Source organism: Amphibalanus amphitrite, unplaced genomic scaffold (genome assembly GCF_019059575.1).
Source record: "Amphibalanus amphitrite isolate SeventyFive unplaced genomic scaffold, NRLGWU_Aamphi_draft 000571F_arrow, whole genome shotgun sequence".
Lineage (NCBI taxonomy): Eukaryota > Metazoa > Arthropoda > Thecostraca > Balanomorpha > Balanidae > Amphibalanus > Amphibalanus amphitrite.
Genome location: NW_024882065.1, coordinates 240,408 through 255,904, shown reverse-complemented (window position 1 = coordinate 255,904; position 15,497 = coordinate 240,408). Strand labels below are relative to the sequence as shown.

At 49.4% G+C, this 15,497-nt stretch overlaps 1 protein-coding gene across 7 annotated transcripts in view; it reads right to left on the bottom strand.

The window, feature by feature from the left end:
• Positions 1-15,497, bottom strand: part of LOC122394068 (CUGBP Elav-like family member 1) — a 103,926-nt gene that overhangs the window by 17,283 nt on the left and 71,146 nt on the right. For 5 of the 7 annotated variants that reach the window (XM_043390626.1, XM_043390627.1, XM_043390625.1 and 2 more), the window contains one exon: positions 2,918-3,043. In XM_043390626.1, the coding sequence (XP_043246561.1) occupies positions 2,918-3,043 (126 nt within the window). Of the gene's footprint in view, positions 1-2,917; positions 3,044-6,648; positions 7,614-15,497 lie in introns of those variants that run through there. The other 2 variants (XM_043390632.1, XM_043390631.1) reach the window with 2 other exon arrangements.

The window sequence follows — 15,497 nt, the reverse complement described above, 5'->3', positions numbered from 1 at the left end:
AACATCTCAGACGGAGGTCAGCGTCTTCAGGAAAACAACAGTTTTAAATTGGTGTCAGGCCTGCGAGACATTTTCGTTATGGTGTGGCCTAGCTTCAGCTTCGGTCGTAGATATAGGATTCAGAAGACAGCATGGTTGTGTGCGTCTAATCACTATGACATCGCCCCTAATGGCAGCAAGACATCGACCTCTTTAAGGGACGCCAGCCTTTGTTTTGAATCGATCGATGCGATAAGTGTGGTGCTGAGGCTGGCATTTGTTAGTCGCAAGAACTTGTAATGTTCCTGGAATGATGGTGGCAACAGTAAAGTGATATTTCGTAAAAGGCTAAAATGTTCGGCTACTGGCACACATGAGCGTGGCCGTTTATGTTACGAAGGGGGAAGAGTGTCGCGGTTTACATGCATTGAGACAATAATTGACATCGTACTCATCGTCTGTTTGACCGGCTCAAGTGGAGGTGCGCTTAGACCATGCAAAAATTATTTGCTCAGTATCTAGACATCAGACATGACTGCTGACTTGCCCGACGCCTAAAGGAATTTTCGCTCACGTTGTCATTTGACGCGCCTTTGAAGTCGCTATTCACATCTTGCTAAACATAATACCGGGGGGACAATGCATTCAAGCCAATGTGCCATAAATGACGAGAATTTAATTTACGTGCCGACATACTTACAGGGACAGGCTTAAGATGCACTTACGACCGCAGCCTCGTAAAGTGGACGCACGACAGTGGATGCATGCCACGGAGACCGGATTGCCACGTCAAATCGGTGAGAGAATCCGGAGGTCAGCGACCCGTACGAGCTGGGTATCGATGCTGAACCAAAGTGGATCCTGTGCTTATTATTTATCCAAAGCTTCAATAATGTTGAGACCGAGTTGTGGCATTGCATAGCTCACTGGTATCTTTACATTGCTGAAATACATACTTCGTTCAAGTGTCACAGGTACCACTAATTTTGTAATGGAGACTTTGAGAAACGCAAGTTGCAGAAAATGAAGACATCCTGCAATGCAATCCATTTCTAGTCGTAATGTATAGAACCGATTGCAATTTCAGGACATACAGGAGTCGCGAGCTGCTGCACGCTTGACACTGCTGCACAGTGCACACCTGATGAAGCGTGCACAAATGCACGGAAGACAATAAGGCACCGCATGCCTGGCCGCCCACCTGACATTTTACGCCCTCGTCTGACCGTTCAACAGCATTCCCAGGAAGACGCCACCCTCCCCTGAGACCGCATTCGCACGCAATGGTGGTCGGGAAGTGCTCACGACTGCACTCTCGGTCCCAGACGGCAGTCTGTCGCGAACATGGTGCCACAAAAACCACCGTGAGCTGGCTCAGAGTCACGGAGCGGGACAAACATAGCAGAGCTCAACAGAACTGACACCAGTTTATGACACGCCGGCGAAGGCCATAACATTGCAGTCGCGCCAGAGGCAGTGCCAAATTTCCGGTCATATAACTCTGGGGAGACACTCGAATATTTAGGCTTATGGTGGAGATGACAGCCGATGTAAATAAAAAGAAAAAGTAACTGCACAGGGTCTTACCCCATTTTTCATTACTAATGCCATTACCATTACCATTGTGATAGCAATCTGGAGCTTTGCACATTGGTTTATGCTGAAGCGTCGACATCGCCGAAATTCATTTTTGCGAAGTAAAACAAAATTCGCCACCAGTCGAAGCACCGTTCCCAAGCCCCTGCAAGGCTGTTGTATGTGACCGCGCGAATACCTATATACTAACCTTGGATTCATGGTGGAGCATATCGAAGCCCTTCAATTACTTTGAGAAGCCTTACGATGAATGACAGCCATCTCAGGAATAACGCATGGAAAACAACAAAACGCCGACAAAACGATTCCACATGTGCTTTAGGCAACACTATCTTGACAGGTATTTTCGTTCGGCTGTAAATCTCGGAATTAAATCCCGGAGGAGTGTTATGGCGACACCGTTAACACCTGAGTGAATTATACAGGCCGGGGTGTCCTGCTCGGCCGCCATTCGTCAGCGACGCCCGACGGACACAGTCGGCTCGGCCGACCGTGCCAAACGGGCGTACTTTATTACAGGTTATTTGTGCCACCGCCCTATCCAAAGATAACCAAACATACAGACTCTGGCGGATGTCGTGCGGTGTAATTGTAATGTGCTCCCACAACAAAAAAGGCCGATTTTCCTGTCGGATGCTTGCGCTCCGCATCGGTTGTCCAACAACATGTTCAGTTGCTGGCTCCAGAAATCGGGCTCGTCGTGTGCCCTGTTCTTTATGTCTGGCAGCGAGCGGCTCCCGAATTAGCCGGAGAGTATGTATGCCACGGGTCGCAGCTGATCAGCCCTGGGCCGCAGCACGGCTAGGTAGGAGTGATCAGGGCAGGTGGAAGCTGCACTTCATCGGCTCACTACTCGAAACACGTGCTGCCATGTGTGCAGATGGCCCGTGGGGTACCGGGTCGGCGTGCGAGTGATCGGGCGAGGAGGGAGGGACTTTACGTGCTCCAGATGTGGATGGCGATGTGATTCCAAACGACCTGAACAAGCTCATTTCTCATGAGCATCGATCAAGCCAAGCTGAGCCTCAGCTGCAGCTTTAGCTCAAAGCAGATGTGGTTTACCTGAACATGAGCCAGTCCCAGACCCATGCGCTCATCCTGCCCCTGCAAGATACCATCAATGACCCTCAAACGCGACCCAAACGAGTCGCGGACTCCAAGATGCGGGCTAGATAGGACCATACCCCTGAGATAAGACTTTCACCCCGCTAGTCGGCGCCCCAGATCCCAGAGATCAGTAAACCATTACCTAACCGTCGCCCGTTTCCCCTAGACGCGAGACGCCGCTATCAATCCCCTCCGAGCACCCTCGCGCATATCCCATCTGCTCGTGTGAACTGACCTTTACTGTGACCATTTTGGTCTCGCAGCACAGTACACTCTTCAATCTGGCCATAGGTCTGGAACATTGTCCGCACGTCGTTCTCGTTGCATTTCTTGCTCAGCATGCCGACGAATAGCTTCCGTTCTGCGGGAGAAGAAGTGATGACGTCAGTCTCGCGGTGGAAGTCATCGGCGGCAAACAGCAATTAGGGCCGCGTCCCGCTGGGAAGCCGGATGAGCGGACGGTAATTGGACGAGCACAAATTGGGGATGGAGAGGACCTCCCCATGGCATGGATCTGTATGTATTCTGTAGGTGTCAAGCCAAGTTCTGAAACTTGGTATAAATAAAATAAACAAACAGACTTTGCAGTCAGCCCGAAACACTGGATAAACACTATATTTAGTTCCATTTTTATTTTGATGTGAATGTGCCTGCCCAACATGAAAAATTCCTCAGCTACTTGTCGCTGGGGACGATCCAGCATCCATAATTTACAAGACTGACAGTCTCACTATTATATAATTGCAACGGCAAAAATAATATTGAGTCTGAGGGGAGGGCAGGGGGCCATGCATATTGCACACGCCAAAACAATAAGGTAAAAGTGTGAACAGAACGGCTCGGCTGCCTCATTCTTCGCATCAGCGATCGGCAAAATTAACTGCTAAGATCTGCCCGAAAAAAAAACAAGGGATAGGGCACAGCCTTAAGCTAGGCAAATGTCTAGTAGAATAATCATCACTTATGCAGTTTTCGAAGTTCCATGGTGGTGAAGGTCTCGGTATCACAATGTTTGAACTCAATAGAAAAACGCTCGAATTCAACAAGTTATTTTTGTAGCAATATGTGGAGCTAGGATGCTCTGGAGAATTGTTGGGCAATTGATGTCGACAAACAGTGCATGCCACTCCCATACAGCTGGTTCACATGCCTACAAAAACCTAACGACTTTGCGGGGTATGATAAAGTACATATGCTGTTTGCATTTCATTGCCCATCCAACTAAAACAAGCGGAAGCGAGTACTCAGAGTAAAGGCGATTGTTTTCAGAGCAAAATATTTGGATCGTTCGTGTACGGCTTCAATGCGTCAAACGAAAGGTAGTTCACGAGATGACTTTAGAAGAGCCAGATACCTGACTGAACATTTAGTCATGCTTGTAATGCAAATTTTAGTCATTTATTTTAACTAAATCAAATCTCATAACGATTTTTTATGTTACTTTTATTTTCACACACATCAGCAAATAAGCATGAGGTATGTCTTAGTGCTTAAAAACTGTCCTGATGGCAGAAGGAAGTCAAGATTCGTAGTTCCTACTACTCATCAGGGTCAATAAGAGCCAAGTCGAGCAAACTAAGTGAAAAGACTGCAATTTTTACCTTACGTTACCACAAAGTTAGCATTAGCAATGCGGAGGCAGTTCTCCCACATGCAATCCCAATTGATTGTGTTCTTCTGTTCGTCATTACGCTACAGGTTGAGGTTGAGTGCCCAGGGCACACCGCCCAGAGCTGTTAATGAGTTCATTATAGTGTCATGACCGATGGATTTGGAACTTTGGTGAGTAAAACCTACATGTAGATGCCGGATTTTCACAAATGTGTCGAAGGACAACGCCGTGGAAATAATAGGAAGCGTTAAAAGCCAGAGTTTTTTTTTTTCGCAATCAATCAACTCTTTCGTTGATCAATGTCGGTATCAACAGGGATTACAAAAAGGCAGTCATTTTCCCTCTTTTATCTAACAGCTCCTTTCCCTCCTTTATCCATTAGAAGAATAGGTAATATTGGTTCTCAGTCATCATAAAGGAGTGATGTAGCTACCAAACACTCAATATGTAGTAAGTCTATAACAACTTCGAGTAACAACTCGCCTGTTGCATGTTGAATGTTCTTTCATAAAACGTGGTGAAACAAAAACACACATACCTACATGCCCAATGTGCATTGCGTAATACAGAAGCTACACTTGCACTGTTTGTTAAAAGAAGTTAAGTAATTCAGGAAAAAAAATTCGAATTACTAGAACAAACTCTGAAAAAGATCGCTGAAGATAACATTTCAGTTGTTAGCAACAAAACAATACATATTTTTAGAATGCTCATTCACAACACGCTATGTAAGCTTAACTGGACACCGGCATCATCTAGCTTTTTTCATATTCCCATTGCTTGTTCGTCACGATAAGGACCATAAATATCCAAAGTCAAACTGACAACAAACGCAAGGCAGTCGCTACAGGAGGCCTTTAAATTTCGTCTTCGCGTGCCGCGCCGCCGCGGCAGGGACACGCGATGGGGGGGGGGGGGGGGCGTCCGTCCGTTGCTGCGGCCCCGGCTCGGTACTTATTGATAGGGCTCCAACCCGCGGCGAGTGTGGCTCAAAGAGCGCCACTTCTGCCGCTGATATGGCTACCAAGCGACAGTGACATACCCACACCAGTGTGACTGCGTAGAAGGGATTTGGAAGCAAATTTTTGTTCTGTTGACGCAACGCAAAATACATGTTCGAAGTGCATTGAGGTTTGCTGGTAAAAATTAGTCCGGAATCTCGAGCAAGTCATTTATACGTTTTAATGAGATCGGATGGTGGCAGTATGGGAAGATCGGTTACATAAAATGACGGTATTCATAAATGTATCAATACATCAAACTTCGTTGTTGTGTGCAAGCTACTCAGTGCGAACAAATGGCATGGATCGATGTGTGGTCTCCCTTACATTGCTGGTGTAACTGGTTGCCCTAACATACTGTTCCACCCCCAGCAGCGCGGCTGGGGCGGCGCGGTGAGCCAGCCCTGCACCCACTTGTCCCTGAGGCCGGGCCGGGGCGGCCGGGCGCGGTGCGAACCAGTCAGTGTGTTGTTTTGCTGCTGTGTGGCGGCACACGACACCACCCATGCGGCGGCGGTGTGCGCCGGCGGGGCTGTTTGCGCCAGGTACGCCGTTCAGCACACTGAACCTTACGCGCCCGGGCGAGGCCGGCAGGACAGGACGGACAAACAGGCCTGGACGGTGGGATGGGCGGTGACGGTGGCGGTGGGATCCAGGGCAAACAGGTCCGACGGAATGCCACCGCCGCCGCCGCGCCGGTCCGTGCCACTGTCCCGCCGGAGACCCGGCTGGACTACTAACGCTGGAGGCTAGTGAACGGCGCCCACGTCGCAAGGGAGCTGCGCAGTGCGTGGTGGATACACGCGGCGGCAGCGCAGAATCACAGACAGAACGAAGGGCGTCCGATCGGTACGAGACAAAGGCAGAAAAAGGTGCTGGTCACACAGTCCAGCGGGCTGCAGATTAGGCAGCAGATGGCTGGGCAGACGCTGCGCCGGCCGGCCATCGCCGCTACAGGTTGACACCCAACAACGCCGATTAATTGGGCGATAAGACGGCCACCTAATGCTAACTGGAAACCGGTAGGGACGCTCCAACGAGGCTGACTTGTTTTTGTAGTGCTCGACAGAAAATAACATCGCATCGTCGTCATAGTGGAATCAATCGCTTGATTGAGAAGCACGAATAACAGGTGCGGGATTCCAGTGCACACCTGTGATTGGCAATCCTAAGCAACTATTTATAAAGTAACTATTAGAAACCTTTACATAGTGAATAGTGATCTCATCACTGCCTAATGAGCCAGCATACGCGCCATCTGAGGACCAATGAATGCACAAGCAATGCTCAATGACATCATCAAACCCAGTCCGATCGTGCACCCTCACTGCCATTTGTTTCGCTGTCAGTTACCTTGTTTGGAGTAGACCTGGTAGGGTGAGAATCCGATGGGAGCCTTCAGGTGGTAGGGTACCACCTTCTTGGCCTTCATGGCGACCGGTGCCGGCTCCACGGACATGGTCACCGGCCCGGCGAATGGACCGAGCGCTGCCTCAGCACAACTCAGTTTGGCTTAGCTCTGGCTCAGACTGAGAATCAGGCTCAGGCTCAGCTCGGCTCGGCTATAGCTCAGCTCACTAGGCAGCACAGCTCCTGAGTGAGCTCAACTCCCGACACCAGTTTTCCCAGAGTTCAATTTGTCTGGGCTCAGTCGTGCTCTACCGAGCACCGTTTCTCTCCGTGGCTCAAAGCCGTGCCGAGATGCCAGTCCAGTCAAGCCAAGGTCTTCTCAGCTCAGCCGCGCGTCACGACTTGCTCCACGTGCTCCCGCCGCCGTCGTGCCCGCCGCGCACGCAGACACCACCTGCACCGTCGAGCCGCGGCCGCACACTGCCGCCGCCGCCGCCGCCGCGCCGACCGAGCGACCGTCAGAGCGGGCAGGGACCGGCCCTCTCACCGGTCCGACCAGCGTCCCACGGCGCGCGGCGCGCACAGGTGACGCCGCCGCGCCGGACCCGCCGCGCCGGTCTCTCCGAGAGAGGACACGGTCGTGGAGGCGGTCCGGTAAGATGCCACGGTGGAGGGATGGGTCGGCGTGAGACTCGAGGTGGAATTTGCGGGGTTGTGGTAAAGCGGCTCACTGATTGCTAGCCAGCAGCTCAGAGAGATGTGTGGAGCAGATTACCGCCAGACCTGACAGAAGGCTCGGTGTTTTAACTTTTAGAACTATCCTGCCCTGGACCCTTGCCGAATCCAACCCACCACGGTACGGCCACTATCGCGCTGAGCCCGGTACCGCCCTCACCACCACGTCACACTGCGGCCGATGTCGCCGCAGAAAAACGTCTCCGTGCCGCCGCGGCCGTGCCACAGCGGACTGCGAGCAGCGCCAAAACGTGACTGGAGCACAGCAGCGTCCGCCCTCCCTCCGCAGGGCCACCACCGCTGCCGCCACCGCCGCCGGGGCTCAGTGCTGGCAGCGGCGGTTCGGTGCACCGTTCACCGGGATCAGCGCGGGAAAAATTGGCGCCGCACCAGGCGAACGGGGAGAACACAGAAGAGCTGTAAACCACGAACTGACTTGGATTGGAGTGTGGAGGAATAAAGACAGAGCGGTTTCCACTTGAAATCTGGCAAGGAAGCAATACGGAACTAAAAGCAATCTGCGATGATTTTTCAGAAGTCTCAAGCTGAAGCGCAAAAGACGTCATCGACTAGACTCATTGCCAAAGGTGTAATTTATTTACAATTTTGTATTATATTATCATTCGGTGAAGTGAAGCCTTGTGAATAGGGACAAGGGTTGACGTCAATCCTATTTATGAAGTTAAAACCTGCCATTCACTACTCAATATGTCAAAGAAAATGTTGCAAAATTAAGAAAAGAATCTGTAATTGATAGAACCCGACAACACTTAATCATACATGTAAATACAAGCTGCAAAATACATGGGTAGGACAACAAATTTCTGCCACAAGTTTCATTATTTTAAAAACATGACCTTTGCTCTTCCCCAGGAGGCCTCATTTCTCCTGACCTCCACCTGGAGCTGAAAACATCGTCGTCACCAGCTGCCACCGTGACCTCTTAGGACATGCATTCCGGCCAACAATTCATCCAGCTAGCTCTCTGGCATGCGCCGGGAATCTACTTGAGACTAATGGGACACCAAGACTGCAAGTTCAGCCTCCAACGTCGCGTCAACACGATCTTGCTCTTATATTGATATCCTTGATATCTTGATAGATTGATATCCTTGCCCTTCCGTAAGCCAACGTCCATGTGCACCGACGTTAAATTAAAGACGCAGAATGAACACCAAATGGACGTCGAATGAACGTCGAAAAAACGTCCAATGGACGTCGAACGGATGTCGAACGGACGTCGGCGCTGCCGTCACCGGCGGGCGTATTTTTAGTGGGCCGGGCGAGAGGCGGCCGGAGCGCGGCGTACGGCCAGGTGGCGGCGACTGTTTGTTTTGGTGCTGCGATTAATTGCTCGGATCCGCCAGTGACGCCAGACGCCCCTCAGTCGCTGCCGCCACCGGGCTCCGAGGGGGAGGGGAGGGGAGGGAAGGGCACTTATCCCAGAGGGGAGCTGCGAGTGGCACCTGACGGAGAGGAGACAAGGTGCGGCTCGGGCCTCGGCTTCACTATGGTCTTGCTGCCCATAAAGGTTTGGTTATTATATAGAAACACCTTCCTTGAAGGACTTGTGGTTCCTGCCTCATGAGCTTTCACGAGCAACGTTTTCATTAAGAGGTCTCTTTATTTATTCTTACGCACCCAGAATCAACTAATTCCAACAAAACTGTTAGAATCTCTCATTGGCAGCCATTTTATATGATCGAAGCCACCATTTCGTCCGTTACACTCTCCTTCCCAGGCCGTTGGCTGCAAAAACAGCACGAAGGACCTCATCGCACACACCTTCCGACCTCCGACCTGCCACGTTTCCGTAAATACAAACAGCCCGGTGCGCGGGTCTGTCATTGCCCACTTCATTTCCAGTCACAATGGCCCCGACCAGCACGATCGCCGAGCTCCACAAAAACTCTACCGGGACGGCGCGGCCGGCGACGAATGCAGTTGGCAAAACACGCGGGGACGGCGCGCTAAAAATGGCCCGGAAAAGTGGGCGACCGCCGGCGTTTGGGCCCGGCCGGAAATAAGCGGGCTGCTGAGACAAGCACAGCTTGTGGTTTTCGGCGGCGCCGCAGGAGGTGGAACTGCCACTGCGGAAGGTGGGCGGATGGGTGGTGACGCTGCTGCTGGTGGTGGTGGTGATGGTATGGAGAGGATGGTGATGGTAATGATAACGATGGTGATATTGGTGACGGTTGCAGTTGCAAAAGTGGATGTGACGGTAGTGACCGAACACTCAGCAGCAACAGTGATTACGGCGAACACTTCACAACTGGATATCCTGTCTTGCATGCTCCATGTTTGGGTGTTTACTTGTTTCCACATTTTACGTTTCGTACGAGTGCAGTTCTCGCACATGCGAGCGTCCCGTTTGCATGTGGATGAATGAGCATGTCTTTGAGTAATGACACACGGATGCATGACTTCGTCGTCCGTCCGTGGTCTCCATTCGTTCATTTACAAGCATATGTATTCTTATTCGCGCGAGACCGTGTGTATCCATAAAACACGCCAGGCGGCACCGCACGGAATATGTCGCCGGCACGCGAGCCACCCACTGAGATCAGGTAAGGGCCCATTAACGCTCCACTCATTGACGAGCCTCACCTGCGGGTGAGATTCACGAGGGCGCTGGAGAGACAAAACACACAGCGAACATCGTTAGAGCACCGGAACTAGTGACAATAACAGACTGCAAAGGAGCTTGGAATGATAAGGCTTCATTGTAAATAGTCCACCGGCAGACATCTTAACCCTCGCCCGTATAGGGGGGGGGGGGTCGAACGGACCCCCCCCATGGTTTTTCGCGAATAACTCGCGTAAAAAGCGGCCGATCGCGACGAAACTTTCAGTACCCTCGCGTTAATCAATTTTACATCTACTCTGAAAATTTCATGACCCTGACCCCAATGACCTTTGACCTGTGACCTACTTTTTCGAGACCATGTTTGGCCGGAATCGCGATTCGGCGTATGTCGGCTCGCATAAGCCGCGCGTTTGCAGTCTTTTCGTGGTTTCAAGCGTTCAAACATGTGATATGATGTTGCCCCCATGCGTTAGAGTGGGTGTCAAGGTCACCTGAAGGTCAAGTCAGGTCATTGACCTTTGATGACCTCGGTACACTTTTTCGAGTTTTACATGTTTCTAGGTCAGTTTTTGCAGCTGAATTCGAATTTAGCAACCATTTGAACATTTACGAAGTAGTTTTGGTGCCTTCGTAACATGTTACGAAGCTATCAGAGGCGGTTGACACCTACTAGGAATACCCGGCAGGACCCCTACTGGTTGACCTGACCTGACCTGACCCGACCCGGACTAAATGCATGAAAACATCATCTGTGATCAAAACTAACATGATATTCGTTATCAGCACCCCGAAAAACCCCGTAGCAGCCACACTTTACGACGTTCTAACAGGTCCCGATTTTCCCGACTTTTGGGTCATTGACCTGACCTGCAAGGTCAACCAATGACCTAGGACCTTAAAATTAGGTATCATCGGCTTCCTCTCGTCACGGGCAACACGCTCGTTTTTTCCGCGAAGCTCTAGCTCGATCAGGGGCGAAACGGCAAGGGGGGGTCCAACGGACCCCCCCCCCCCTTATACGTTCTCGGCTGGAAAAACACCAATACGGGCGAGGGTTAAAGGAAGATAAATTGCCTTTCGTCAGCGACCTGCCCTCCATAAAATCTCAACAGGATCGAAATAGCTCATTTATGACGGAATTTATTGGATGTAAGGCCTCTTACGCTATTGTGAGTGTAAACAAACTAAATAACGGAGGTCTATTAAACAAGCAGGTTAGGTAAGCATGACGGATGGCGCATCAGAGCAAACATGGCCCCATCTAACTTCTTTTTCACGATGTGCGGACAAAGCGTTCGATAGTCAACTTATAATTCAGCGGTGTGGCATACCTGGGATTTGATACATCAGCCATATGTTTTAGATATGCGGCAGTGAAGCAGGGACCTCGGTTGAAGTGATATGATATGGTTGACATAAAACATTTTACACTTACATAAGCCTTTGAAGTGAGTCGCGAAATATCCTGGAAAAAGGGTTTGCATCGATTTCACCAACATTTTATCGTTAGCGCTATATATTGATCCTACACAGCATGGCATTGAATGAAATAACTATGACTTAAACGATCACACATTTGAGCTTATTCTAAAAAAGCATGAACGTATGCATCACTCCCCGTACTATAAATGTTACCGACTGCAAAGCAGAACCTTTCTGTTGAACTGGCAGCAGGAACCAGGCTGGCGAAAGCTGCAGATCAAGCCGGCAATTTGCATGTTGCGTGCTGTTTTACTCGGCTCTCCAAATCATGCATCCCGCCGAGAGCCCGGTAAGACATCGGTACCGGACGCCGCCTCGTTTGATCTGGCTGGCCTTGTAATCGGGCGGAGATCGTCAGCTCACCGTTAAATATAGACCAATAACGGAGATCTTCACTGAATCCCATCAGAAATTTACATCCTTCTAGAGCCACGTCCCTCTGAGCCACCCCAATCAACTCAAAGGTTTCTTTACTAGCCTCAGTCCACACGGAAGCCTCTTACAATTGAGCCGTCTCGTCTCTCGTCACGAAAACTACCACCGTCACGAGCGTTACCCCCGTGTGACGGCACCCGCTGGGCGCGCTGGACCTCCCGCGTCACGGAACCGTCGCGAATGCATTACGGAAGCGTCACGGAAGCTTCATGGAACCCTCCTGAAACGGATACAAAAGCGACACGGAACTCTAACAGAGCCGTCACGGAAGCTTAACCAAGCCGTCACGGGAGGGTCGGCGCCGTCGGCGGCGGCGCGCAGGAGGTGGCGGAGGCTTTGGAGGCGCGTCGTGGCTCGTGTGGCGTCACCTCCCGCCTCCGTCACCTGCCGGAACGACGGCGTGCCGCCGGCCACTAGAGCGTGTCCCTCCTCCTCCTCCCCGGCCATCTTGCGGCCAGCCGGCTCCGACCGCATATTTACGTCTGGACAACGAGTTGCGTTGGAGAGGCCGGAAATAGTGGCGATTTCAGGACCGCAAGAATGGACCGTCATTGGAATGATTCTTTTTTAAACCGTGCACTGTTTTCGGCCGAAATTCAATAGTTACTACAAAATATTTTGTAATTACGTGTTCACTAAGAATGAATGCCATCAGGGCTAAATTTTTAATACTATTGCATTTTGTCAAGAAGCATATAGTGCTGTTATGTTGCAGTTTTAGCGCGTTTGTTACAAAATATGAAGCGAATAGCATATTTACGTCTGGACAACGAGTTGCGTTGGAGAGGCCGGAAATAGTGGCGATTTCAGGACCGCAAGAATGGACCGTCATTGGGATGATTCTTTCTTAAACCGTGCACTGTTTTCGGCCGGAATTTAATAGTTACTACAAAATATTTTGTAATTACGTTTCCACCAAGATAGAATGCCACCAGGGCTAAATTTTTACTACTTTTGCATTTTGTCCAGAAGCATATAGTGCTGTTATATTGCAGTTTTGGCGCGTTTGTTACAAAATATGAAGCGAATAAGCGTCACAGTCAGTGTAATTCATCAGTGCCAGAAGTTAACTTGAGGGAAGCTATGCGAATTGCTCTTGTCCATCCACTAGAAGTTATTAAATATTTTGCTTTGTGTTTTCCAAAAGGAGAGGGAACAATTTTATTTGTGCCTTCAGGCTTCATGTCAGAATTGAAGGTGGATTGGGATCATTAAATTTTCAAGGCAGTACAAACAAGCATTTGGTCTATCTCATACCTATATAAGCAGTGGCTAAGAAGAAAAGTTGATCAATCCTGAAGTTCAGTCATCGTACCTCAACTTGGCAGCAAGATCCCCAAGGACAGAGAATATATTGTATACCTGTCCTGTAAATCAAAGCATTTTTGTGCCTGCAAGGCTTAAGTTCTTTGTGGTGTGTTCGGAGTGAGGCTATATGGCACTTTTTGTTGTATGTTTATGTGGAGATTGAATATAACTGTGACCCTGTACTTGTTTGTATACTTACTATGGTCAAACAGGGAACAGCACATTCACATAGCATACTCACCTAGCACCTAACTCATAGCTGTACCCTGCAAGTGCAGGCAGCAGGATCTGTACTTGTTCATGTCTCGCGCATTAACAAAGCACTTAAGTAGCTTAGTAATCATTTCCCACATTTTCTGAGCATCTAACATGACATACAGCAGTGCAGAGTAGCTTCAGAGAAAAAAAACACTTTAAATGCACAGACTCACACCAGCCACCCAATGAGCCAGTTCCTCAGTTGACTGTTTCCCTGGATGCAGCTTGGCGAGGTGAGCTAGCTATTGGCAAGTAGAAGGTTAGCAGGTAAGATTGAGTTAGGGTGAGTACCTACCTATAACTGGGTGCTACTGCTATGCAGGTCTTGGGTAGGCTGCAAATATGTGTGATGATTGAGGTTAGGTCAGCTGTCAGGTTATTCAGGTATGCTCATTGCTCAGGTCACATTTTTATGGACGCTTGGCAAATTAAAAAACTAACATAACCTAATCTAAGCTAACCCGACTAAACCTACACAACCGCTTGACTATAGGAACTAAGCACCTACCTACTTGGGCCTACATCTCATAACATGTCAAAGTAGAGTTCCTTGGTGGAAGATTACCCTCAGTACTTTTTATCCCAGCCTTGTGAAGAAAACTAATACTTCTAAGCTCTGAGTCACTGCTGGCCATCCACAGGAAGAAACGCTGAGACTGAGAGCTTTGCCATTGTATATTGGACCAACAATCACTATCACGAATGACTATGAACACATTATATGATCACATTGTTGCATGGATTGTCACATTGACAATTTTATAACAATCCTTTTTTCAAGAAATACAGTAATGATTAACATCAAAATCAACATAAAGTGGATTTAGTGATCCAAGCTTCCTCCTCCAGTAGCAATGGAATGAACGCATGTTTCATTTGCCAGACACTGAGTACCTGATGCTGGTGATGCACATTACAATCTGCATAGCATCTAAGCATAGTAAAGCTGCCAAAGTCCATTCATTCTAGATTTTTAACTTGATAGTTAGCACTAATTTATCTTGCTGTTGTAAGTTATCATTCAATACCATACCAATACCTACATCTATTGATATACGCTCATCAGTCAACATTTTCTGGCATGATCCTGCTCAGCGCGCTCTTCAGTATTGCTCAAAGATCTGTAATATTATAGCTTGTTTTCGGCCAATAAGCTCTTTTAATTTTACTTTTTCTTGCTGATATATGAGCCCGATCAACTTGCGGTTATCAACCAAAATTTCATAGCTTCAAGTTCAACTTGATATTGATATTGCTCTGCTCAGGAGTCAGGACAAGGACCTCTCACTCTGTCAGCCTCCTGGATACTTCGGATTGTTTTCAGTCACATGCTTCTTAAATATGATATAAGTCAATTTTAAGGGATTCAAAACGTCCAACAAAACGACGTACAAGAGTACGGAAACCACCAGATAAACTTAAAAAGCGCCTTGGAACAGAGCCATGCTCCATTTGTTTGTTTACAATGATTGTAGTGCTGATGTACTTTTAGGACTCTGAAGGTCGGCTTATAAAAAATGAAACGTTTTTACAAAAGTTGTAAGGCAAGTAATATTTATCTGAAAGAACTAAAATATTCAAAAGCCAAACACTATGAAATACATGAATCGGAACGAAAAAGTAACCCAAAAATCCAGCCTAATCACCGGCTCCTAAAACTGCAACAAAATCAGCACTTTTCCCCGCAACTCGTTGTCCAGACGTAAATATGCGCTCCGACCTGGCACGCCGCCCTACTGGGTTTGGTCGGCGAGATCGTAGGAGTGAGGTTCGGCTAGCGAGGGTCTGCGAGCGAGGGCCAGCGAGCGAGGGCCAGCGAGCGAGGGCCTGTCGCAGTCGGCGATAGCGCCCAGCACTGCGTGCGACACAGTTCGTGACATGATACGTGACTGGCGGGCCGCGATACAGCCGCGCGGTGTGCGGTGTGGCGTAAAAACGCCCCCGCCGCTACCACCGCGGCGACCAAAACCGGCAGCGGCGACCGCTCGCCCGGCCGGCCGGCCTCGGTCCTCGCCCTCTCCCCTCGCCTCCCCTCCCTCCAGCCCCG